This window comes from Geotrypetes seraphini, chromosome 1 (genome assembly GCF_902459505.1).
Source record: "Geotrypetes seraphini chromosome 1, aGeoSer1.1, whole genome shotgun sequence".
NCBI lineage: Eukaryota > Metazoa > Chordata > Amphibia > Gymnophiona > Dermophiidae > Geotrypetes > Geotrypetes seraphini.
Genome location: NC_047084.1, coordinates 465,252,045 through 465,263,057, shown reverse-complemented (window position 1 = coordinate 465,263,057; position 11,013 = coordinate 465,252,045). Strand labels below are relative to the sequence as shown.

The window sequence follows — 11,013 nt, the reverse complement described above, 5'->3', positions numbered from 1 at the left end:
CAGCTTGTGTCTCTTGGGTTCCGTGGCCTCCATGCTTCTGCACTTCGAATGACCACCATTCCGGGGCTCTGGATAAGCCGGCCGCTCCTGCCTCCCTTCACATGCTGCATGGTACATGGCACAAGGACACTCTTTAAGAGCGCCCATCCATGCAAACTTGGAATGAAATAAAGATAAAGGAGCCTGAGGACTCCATCGCTTCCAGTTTTGAGGCAAAAATGAGGTGATTTGAAGCTTCTGAAGAATTTTTATTTTTAACTGGGAAATCCAAGATGGCTGCAGTGGCAGTATTTTGGCACCAAAAAACAATTCAAAAATACTTTAACTAAAATAAAAATACCCCAGCAATTTTAGGATTTTGAAAGTGGGGAAACCTAGAGGAAGGGGCAGAAACCTAAATATAATATTTTAAAGACACACCCCTCCTTGATTTTCCTCATAGGCTATAACAGCCTTACTCACTGTGACCTGTCCTGGAAAAGTGCTGTAGCCTGACTCAGCTGCAAAGGTAGCTGGATCTGAGAGAAGAAATCACTGCCTCAAACGGGCCACTCCTCCAACTCTGAATCTTCGGACTGCCAGTTGGACTGGTATCTGACTGAGCCACAAACCCCCGCAAATATGAAAGGAGGGAGGCAAAATGCAGCCAGCACCCTGTAGAATCCCACTGATCTTCCTACGGATTCCTGACAGCCCATGCTCAAGCCTCTGTGATGCAAAAGGCTGGCCAACAGGTACCACAGGGGGATTGGCCTGTCTGCTGCAGGCCTCAGTCTGCTTCTCCTCTCTCAGACAGAGCTGAACCCTCAATGAAGAGAGCTGAGTACCAAACGTCATCGAAAATTCACTAAAAGAACTGAAAAAGACTGAAAAAAATTAAAGAAATAGAGATCAAAAAGACTCCTTCCAGCTCACATGCAAAAGGAAAATCTGAAAGGGGCAGCAGAGCCCTCTAGTGAAGGAGAAGGAATTAAAAATCTGGAGTGGATTTTTTCTACATGGCTTGCAAGCATGGGAATATTGCCCATCTGTCCATCTCTTGCACTAGAAATGAGGTTAGAGAATCCACTGCAGTTTCTTCACCACCCTTCCCAGGGTATCTGACAGTACCACCCCTTGGGATAGTTCTTCCTTCTCATAGGGTCTATCTCATCACCCCAGCTTTTACCCCGAGAAAAAGAGAATGCTGAGAATTCTCTTCCTCTCACATCACACCCATTCCATATCTTGGGTCTCCTTCCGGGACCTCTGGTCTAGTATATTCCATGCCCTCAGGGTTCATTGGAGCTACCCCTGATTCCCATAGTACTTCCACCTCCATAGGAGCCTCCTCTTCCACCCTTGGTCTCCCACCCTGAGGGCCACCCCTCTCAAGCGTTTGAGAGGAAACTATATATTGCCAATAAACCCATGGAGGTTCATCCTCTCAGGTGGCTCTATATCTGGCAGGGGGCCTTGGAACTGGTCTTAGGAAAGTGTCCTGGGTCTCCTCTCCTCCTGATGATGACAAGTATCATTTTTACTTTTACTTAAGTACTCTGACCTAGTACTTTTAACAACACTGCTTATAGCTTTGTGCAGCTTTAGATATATAAACTGGACCTTCTCCATAAATCCTTTGGTGGACCAATGACACAATTTTATATTGTACTCTATAGAAAATAGGCAACCAACGTAATGCTTTTAATACAGGCGTTATAATTACTGACTTTGGCATACCAACAATTAACCCTGCCGTAACATTCTGAATCACTTGTAATATCTGGAGGTGGGAGGAAGGCCAGACCCCCCCCCCCTTTATGGTTTCTCTCCATTCTGTCCTTTCCTTCTTCCTTGCCTCACCTCACCTCATTAATTTTCTAACTCTCGCTCTCATTCTGATAAATTCCACATACCACCACCTTTATTGGAATGTGGGGCTCTTCCCCTCATCGCATGACATATAGGGCGATCAATTCAGGATCAACCACAGATTCTTCCTTGACCAAAATATGCATTTAGTGATGCACACGCCCTCTTCTCCCCCCCTCCCCTAACTCCTGCTTTAGTGATGGTCTAGGGCTAGGCTGCCTGGAACATGTAGATAAAGTTATCTCTGTCCTGTGAGCCTCACTGCCTGCCTGCCTAATTTCTTTTATTAACAATCCAGTATTACTGCCCCTTTAACCAATACAAAAAGAAAGGAATATTAATCCTTGCAAACTGAAAAACCTCATTGAAACACAGGCTGTATTTATATACTTCCATTTGCTCATCCACTCCATAAGATCTTTTATATTTGTTACAGAGATGAAAAAAAGACAATACATATGATTGCATCATATTCTGTGTCCAATCAAAGGGATGTACAGGAAAAATAAGAGTATTTATCTTTTATTACTGTAGACTGACAATGCCATACAAAGCTCAATATATGGGCTCCTCACTAGGCTGGATGCTAGCACTTTAAAGACAGTATTTAAACTGACTGGCAAATAGAAGTTGACTCTAGTAAGCCTGTTCAAAAAATTTTTCAGTCTTAGCAACTGAAATAACCCCCTCCCCCAGGTATGAAAAAAGGTTAGCATCACTACTTAGCTTTGCGCTTGAGTTGTATTAAAATGTAGTAAAAAAAAATAAATAAATAAAAGCAGCTAAATAGACTCCTCCCCACTTAGGCAGTCATAATAACTTCCTTAGGCCCAAGCTGCATGCTAGATAAAGAAAAAACAGAGGAGTCAGCTACCAGCACTGTTTATTACTGACTGCTAAAATAGAGTTCTGATAAACAAAAATATACGGAAATAGAGGTTTCTCATGAACACTTTACAGAGGAAGCATGCTTCTATATATTCCTCTCTCCTCTTTCTCACATACACACACATATTGGTTTTTCTTCTCCTCCTCTTTCTGGCTCTTTCCTTATCTACTACTCTCTGTTGTCCTTTCTTCTTCTTATGGCTTCTCTCCATTTTGTCCTCTCCATCTTCAAGTTTATTATTTATTTGAAATACTGCCTATCATTACGTCTAGGCGGTTTACAATAAATTTAATAAAAACATAACTGATAAAACAGGGGACTTAAAGATAATATTATTACTGGGACACACAGACAATTTTCCAACTCTCGCTCTCATTCTGATAAATTCCACCCAACATTGGAGGGTGGGGCTTTTCCCCTCATCGCATGACATATGGGGCTATCAATTCAGGATCAACCACAGATTCTTCCAGAGGCTGATCAATGCGGTATTCATGCTGATGCTGCAGACGTTGCCGGGTTTTCTTCCCACTGCGCTGGGGGATGGGGAGCTCCGAGTGATGAGCAGGCAGTGGTTCTGTGAAGAAGTATGGGTGCAACAAGGCCTACAGTAAGAAGAACATATTAAAAACAAACATCAAGCTTATCACTGCATATCCCTGAAGTCAGAACAGGCATAGAGCCTGACAACTCTAAGTTACTGGTTTCAGGGCCTACATCACCTCTAAGTCACTATAAAGCTTACAAAACTGAGAAGTAACCTAACATGAATAGGGCAGAGCTAGGGTAATGCAGGCATTCAATGCCACCTACAGGCAAGGAAGCAATATATATCCAACCAGAAAATACTAAATAATGTCCTCAAACCACAACAAACTAATCATAAACAAAAAATACATGTTACATGAATAGCATTTTGGAGACTATGTTGCTCGTAATCAGAACTTTAAAATATCCAAAAACCAGCCTAAGTCAGTCCTTGGACGTCCTAATAGCAGGGACATTCAAATGCCAATAATCAAAACCAACTTTCTTGATGTGAATCAGCACTTCTAAGCTGCTGTGCGCCCAGAGATCAAAGGGGCATGTTGGGAGGTATGTTATGGGTAGGAATTGGGGGAGGGGGGGAACCTTCAACCCGGATGCCATAATCAAAGCTTTTCTAGAGGAGACTTAAGACGCCTGCAGTTAGACCTGTTTGAGTTGCTTCTAAGTTCCACAAAGGTGCCCTAACTGACAATATGACCACTGGAGGATTTAAGGCATGACCCCCCCACCTTACTCTTCCAGTGGTTACGACCCCTTCCCACCACCCAAAGAGTGAAAAAACCCCAAAAATCTCTAGGCTTCCCATTAGCTGATCGCGGCAGAGGAATCTCCATCAGCTGAGCCAGTTTCGGAGATTCCTGGTGTTCAGCTTATAGGAATGCCTCCTGCCAGGATCAGCTGAGCCGCAGAGCCCTACACCCCTCCCCCCGACATCTCTGCCCCCTCCCCCACATCCCCTGAACCCCCCTCCTGCCTACAGGGCTGCATGCTGCAAATGATGGGGCTTCCCCCCCAATGCATCCTGGGATGCAGTGGGAAAGGCCGAAGGCCCCGATTAGCTCAAAATTGCCAATGAGGGCCTTTGGCCTCTCACACTGCATCCCAAGATGCATTGAGAGGGGGAAGCCCTGTCATTTGCAGTACGTGACCTTGTAATAAGGAGGGAGTTGGCTTCCCTCCTGCTGTTTTCTCATCTGAAGATACGGGGGGGAGGGGATGTCGGAGGAGGTCCGGAATGTCAGGGGGATATTAGGGATGTTAGAGGGAGAGGTATAGGGCTCCACGGCTCAACTGATCCTGGCAAGGGGAATCCCCAAAACCGGCTCAGTTGATGGAGATTCTTTCTGCTGCGATCAGACAAGGTAGTTGGTGGGTACATCTACAAAACTTGCTTTTATACGTTTTTCACGTGGGTGTTTTTATTTTTGAAAATGGGCAAAAAAGGAAGATGTCCTAAGGACCAAAACTTATACCTAGCTCATTTTCAAAAATAAAAGATAGACATTTGGCAGCTTTGAAAATGGACATTTTCTCTACTGGGTTTGTGGACATCTTGCACAAAACGTCTAGCCCAGGGGTGCCCACACTTTATGGGCTTGCGAGCTACTTTTATAATGACTAAGTCAAAATGATCTACCAACAATAAAATTAACAAAAAACACAAAGCACACTGAAAGGCAGAGAAAATGTTAATTATTCATATTCCGGGTTTTTTCAAAGAGGTCACGGCAGATGACTCTATGCAATGTCACCTCAGTAACAAAATACAAAAATAGACAAATACACCCCCTCCCTTTTTACTAAACCACAATAGTAGGTTTTAGCACAGGGAGTTATGCTGAATGCCTCGTGCTGCTCTCAATGCTCATAGGCTCCCTGCACTAAAAAACGCTATTGCGGTTTAGTAAAAGGGAGCCATAGTGCAAAATATAGACAGCAGATATAAATTATCAAAACCGATACATTTTGATCACTAAATTGAAAATAAAATCATTTTTCCTACCTTTGCTGTTTGGTGATTTCATGAGTCTCTGGTTGCACTATCTTCTTCTGACTATGCATCCAATCTTTCTTCCTTTCTTTCAGCCTCCTGTATGTTTCCTCTCCTCCAGACCTTATTCTCTCCCCCAACTTTTTCTTTCTGTCTCCCCCCTTTCTTTCTTTCTCCGTGCCCTCCCCCAAGCCACTCAGTTTGCTGCCACCGCCATCGGGGAACAGCCCCCAAGCCACCGCCATCCCAAGCTTTCCCTGCAGAAGCATCGCGCTGACCAGCATTCTGCTCCCTGACATCAATTCTGACGTAGGAGAGGAAGTTCCGGGCCAACAAGGCATTTCTCCTCATTCCATCCAGCCTGAGCCCCATCTCTCCTTGATCCAGCATTTCCCTTCTGTGTCTGTCAGAATTACCATTCCACCTATTTTCCAGCATCACCTTTCTTTGTGTCCATCTCATCTATATCCCTATCTCACCACTTTTTCAGAATCTTCATTTGTCTCTGTCCTTGTCTTTACCCCATGTTCACCATTTACCCTTTCAATGTCTTTATCTCCCCCCACACACTTTTTCAGCATTACTTCTATGTCTCTATTTCACCTCCTCTTCATGTCCCCTCTGTATCTCTATCCTTATTCAGTAGGTCCTGCTTACTCTTTCTCTTCTTTGTGTCACTATCTCCATTTTCAGCTTTCCCTTTTCCTTTGTTAATGCACCCTGTAGCCAGAATCTTTCCACCCTCCCTCCACTCCGGCCCAGCCCAGTATGAAATATTTCCTTTTGTTTCCCTCCCCTCTCTCTTTCTCTCTCTCTTCTGCTCCCTCACCCACGAGTCCTGCATCTGGCCCTCTCCCTTCTACCTGCACCTGGCAAAACCCCCCTGCTCCGCGGCTCTCTTAAGCAACTCGTCAGCAGCGGTGATCAAGACAAGCTGCCGACATCGAGGACTTCCCTCTACGAGTCCCGCCTTTGTGGAAAAAGGAAGTTGAAACAAGCGGGACTCGCAGAGGGTAGGCCCCGACGTCAGAAGCTTGTGTCGATCGCTGCTGCTGAGTTGCCGAAGAGAGCCGCGGAGCAGGGGGTGTGGCCAGAAACAGGTAGAAGGGAGAGGGCTGCTGGAAGAGGTAGAAGTTCCGGAGTATGACACCGACCCGGGCCAGGATGATTTCTTTTTCAGGCTGTTGCTGCTGCCGCCGCCACGCCTCCACACCCCCCCCAAATGACAAAAAACAGCCTAATGCACGGCGTCGGCGTCTTTGACTTTGGGGAGAGGAAGGCTGATAGGCCCGGTAGATCGGGATGGCAACACGAGTCTATCACAGAGCCCGGGATGGGCTCTGCGATCGACTCATGTTGCCTTCCTGAGCTACCGGTCGATCGCGATCGACGCGTTGGGCACCCCTGGTCTAGCCTCAGACTTAGGCACACTTTTGATTATGTCCCGCCACATGATAACAATTAGTTAAATTTTTTTTTTGCCACTGATACTAACAGGGCTACAATAGTAGCGTGCATGCCAGTTACTAGCCCAAAATAAAAGGCCTCCCAAGAGCCAGAACAAGGGACCTCACTTGTTCTTGCTCACTATAATTCACTGCTTCCCTGCTGTGTTAGTGCATTGTCTCTTTGACTATGATGCTTTTGCATTTAATGTATTTGTATGCTTCATGTTTTCAGGGCTGTTGCTGAGAAGGAGCCTGCCACTTACCGTAAAGTGCCCCCAAATTCCTCCAATCACGTGATTGAAACTTAAGGTGAATTGTTGAACTGGAACCGTTTGCTCTTGCTTACTATAATTCAGTGCTTCTCTGCTGCATTTGTGCAGGGGGATGAGTTTACCAAGAGTTTGTCACTTTGGGATCAATGTGGGAATCATGCCTTACTTCAAGAGAATATTACGGGTAATTATTCTCTTCTTATTGTTTTTATCACTTAAATCACATACTAATACTGCACTTCTTACTCAACCGATACAAATCCCTATGCAGTCTTTTCTTGTCATAGGTCATATCCAAATGTTTGTTATCGTTGCCAGTACTTGCCTCTAATATCTCTTAACCAAACAGGTCCATGATCCCTATAACCCTAATAAACTGTCGCTCTCTCTGGAATAAATCTTTTCTGATATATGGTGTCTCACAGAAACCTGGCTAAAAAAGGACGAGGAAGCTTAACTATATAATTGCATACCACCCAGGTATGATGCCTTCTGTCCAAATAGACACCTTTGACCATCCACAATATATCCTCAATCAAGGAATTTTAAACAGCAATAAAAAACTGGGTTTTTAATCAAGATTTTGAGCATTGATTTTTATCATAGGTAATGACAGCTCTCCTCCTCTCAGCATCATACCCCTTGAAAGCTTGTCTGTTTATTGGACTCTTGGAAGTTTTGGATGCATTATTTTTTTTTTACTTGTGTGAATGTATATCTTTGCTATAAAACATTTGTAATTCCTTTCTATCCTTTTAAATTGTAGTACTGTAAACCACTCACATCTGTGCATTAGTATAAGCAGTATAGAAAGTCTAAATAAACCATAAATTTGATTGAGTTATGATGTAAACCGCTTTGATCCTTTTTGGCTGTAGAGGCGGTATATAAAGATTTTAATAAACATAAACATGTCCTCTTTTTAGAGGACTGTCCGGGGTCTGGATGGACATTCCAAAACCCAGCAGTTTGTCAAGATTTTGGAACGTCCCAATGAGCTCTGGTCATATCAGGAGGGCATCTGAGCGTGCGCAGATGATAATCGCACACATCCGCGCATGTTCCAGGCCCTCCAGACGTGGCCACAGCTTGTCGGGGAAGAAGAGAGAGTTTGTGGGGGTGGGGCTGGAGGCTGAACTGGGAGGGGCTGGGACAGAATGGGGCAGAGCCAAAGGCAGAAATGGGCAGTTCCGGAATACGACAGGGTCATGTGTCTGGATTTTTGCGGCCCCAAAAATGGTAACCGTATCCCAGTAGCCAGAAAAAGGGACCTCAGAGCCCCAATCCCTTTCTATTTTCCAAGCAGCCAGAACAAAAAGCTTCCATCAATACCTGCTTAGCTGCACATGCAGGTGGCATTAATGCCTCAAATCTTCACCTCCATTATGGACTCAAGTAGAACAAGCTTTCAAACTCCAATCCTAGACCATAGCATAAGGATTTCTATGGTCTGACTCCTTCCTCACCGCTATGCTACTGTCTTTCCCCAAAGGTCCTCCAAACAGGGCCGGCTTAACCTATAGTCCAGGTGAAGCTCTGGTCCAGGACAGCAAATGCCCAGGCCATGATGTCATTGCAAGCCCATAGGTTAGGCTTGCCATTAAGTTGCTACTGCCAGCACTGAGCGCCCCTTACCCAAGTGAGCGAGATCTCGATGAGGTGCGGCACTGCAGCAGCTTCACAGCAGTGCTGTGCACTGTGGACAGTCACTCCCCACAGGAGGCACACCGACCACATTTTTCCTCCCTCCACAAGGAGTGGACCTATCAGGGTATTTAGGCCCATCCCCTTGAGGGGGCAATGCCTTTGTTAGGTGTCTAAAGTACCTTGGACCTGCACTGGAAGCAAAGGCATGTTGCGATTGAACACTCAACATCCAATCACAGAATGTCTTCTAGAAAGGTAGTGGATGCCGAAGCATTTAAACTGTTTCAGGTCTACCACGGTCTCTTTCTGTCATGCTTGCCAGAGTTGCCAAGAAGCTGTGATTGGTCTCTGCCTGCCGAACCCACTTCCATGTGGTGCTGAGACCTGACTGGAGCCACCGGAAACAGTGCTGCCCTGCCTGCCGCATGCTCCTGCTTGCCTGCCTTAGGTAAGGGGGGACCCTGGTCTGGTCTCTTGTTCCGAGTTGAGGGGGGAGAAATAAACTGGAAGCTGGAGGGGAGTATGGACAAAATATTCTGGGGGCAGGGACCTGAGAGGAAGGAAAGATGGGAGATTGAGGAGAAGATATTCTATGACAGGGTCTGAGGGGCAAGGTGGGGAAGAGAGGAAGAACACATGGTTAAATTTTTTGGATGTGGCTTCTGTTTTGAAACGTTTGATTGTGTTTTTGTATTTAGTTTGATTTTCTTTCATCTACTCCTTGGGACATCGATCAGTCTGGTTTTCTGGATATCCACAGTGAATACACATGAAAGGTTTGCATTCATTGCCTTTGTTATATGCAAACCTCCCATGTGCCTTTGTGATGGGTGTCCAGAAAACTGGAATGTTAGGTGTATCCTGGGGACTGGGTTGAGGAAGATATGGTAAACATTATTGGACTGCACTTGGCTTGGCTTCTGTTCTGAAATATTTGATTGTGTTTTTGTATTTGATTTGATTTGTTTCCTCACCTAGTCCTTGGAACACTGATCAATCTGGTTTTCTGTATGGACAGTGTGGATACCACACTGGCACTTTCATCTCCCCCTACCCCTTTCCAGTCTTTCATGTCACCTTGACCCCTTCTGCCATGGATGATCCAACCACGAGAAAGGGACAAACTCTCTTCCTTTTATATATATATTTTTAAAACTCGCTGAATTTGATCTCCCTCGGACTGATGGCTTTGCTTATATACAACTTCATCATTATATTGCTTCTTTACCCCCTTGCCATTTAACGGCTTCTTGTCAGGAGCTGTTATCCACGGCATTTACCATTGGATCTCAGCTCTCTGTTCCTCTCAAATTTCATCATAGACATTTGAAGGATGAGTCCCCCCTGCTTGACCACGTCCGCTTGCGGGCCGCATGGGCTCATGATCTTTCTATAGTACTGCCTGATGTTATTTTACATGCTATACAAAAATTACCTGCTTTCCACAAATATACTACCTTTTGGGAACAACATTATAAATTGGTTTTGTGATTGTATATCTCCCCTAAATGGGCTCACTTATCTGAGTTCCGAGTATCTGCTGCTTGTCCTTGCTGTGCCGCTTCTGAAGCTGGGTTGGGCCATATGTTCTGGACCTGTCCTGTCATCCAGTCCTTTTGGGATTCCATTTTTCTTTTTGTGGAAAGTATTTGGCATGTTCACATCCAACGTTCCCCTCTGCTCTTATTTGCTGTCCCTGTTCATTTTTCTCCTCGACGTCCAGGGACTGCTGCTTTTCTCCGGTGGACTGTAGTGATAGCCCTAAAGTGCATTTTGCTCAAGTGGATGGAGGCAGAGGGTCCTGATTATTCTCTCGGGCGGTGTCGCCTGATCACGCTTCTGATGTGGGAACGCAGAAATGTGCAGGACCTTTCCTCCTTACTTGGGCGCACATTTCAACGTACATGGGAGCTTTTTGGAACACTATGACCCCAGCGGCCATAGTCGCTTATTGAATTGCTGAGCTGTCCATTTGTTGTTGCTTTGGACTGCTTGCTTCACATGTTGCTTTTTCTGGGTCTTTGTGCATTTCTTTTCTGGTTGGTGTCTTTTGGGTTGGACTTGAAGGAGGGGTGGGGGGTGGGGGTGGTTGTGGGAGGTTGTGGGGGGTGTTATCTGAGCCTATATTGAGCTTGTTCTGTTTGCTTAGCTGACTTTCTTGTTCCTTGCTATTGGTCTGCTCATTGAATTGTATCTAACTTTAGCGAATATTGGGGGGATTGGGGGGTTGTGAGAGAGGGAGTAGTGCGGTTGGGTTGTGTATAAAATTACCAAAATGTGAGCTTGTTTCTGTATTCTGCTAAGATTCTGTAATTTTCTCTTGGTTGAACTCAATAAAATATATTTGACCATATATTTTTAAAACTG

At 45.1% G+C, this 11,013-nt stretch overlaps 1 protein-coding gene across 4 annotated transcripts in view; it reads right to left on the bottom strand.

Annotated features, from left to right (window-relative positions):
* Positions 1-2,357: 2,357 nt before the first annotated feature.
* The window catches only part of CDK20 (cyclin dependent kinase 20), a 91,589-nt gene continuing 82,933 nt past the window's right edge, over positions 2,358-11,013 (bottom strand). For all 4 annotated transcript variants that reach the window (XM_033923755.1, XM_033923773.1, XM_033923765.1 and 1 more), the window contains exon 9: positions 2,358-3,345. In XM_033923755.1, coding sequence (XP_033779646.1) covers positions 3,160-3,345 — 186 coding nt within the window. In that variant the 3' untranslated portion in view covers positions 2,358-3,159. The remainder of the gene's footprint in view (positions 3,346-11,013) is intronic.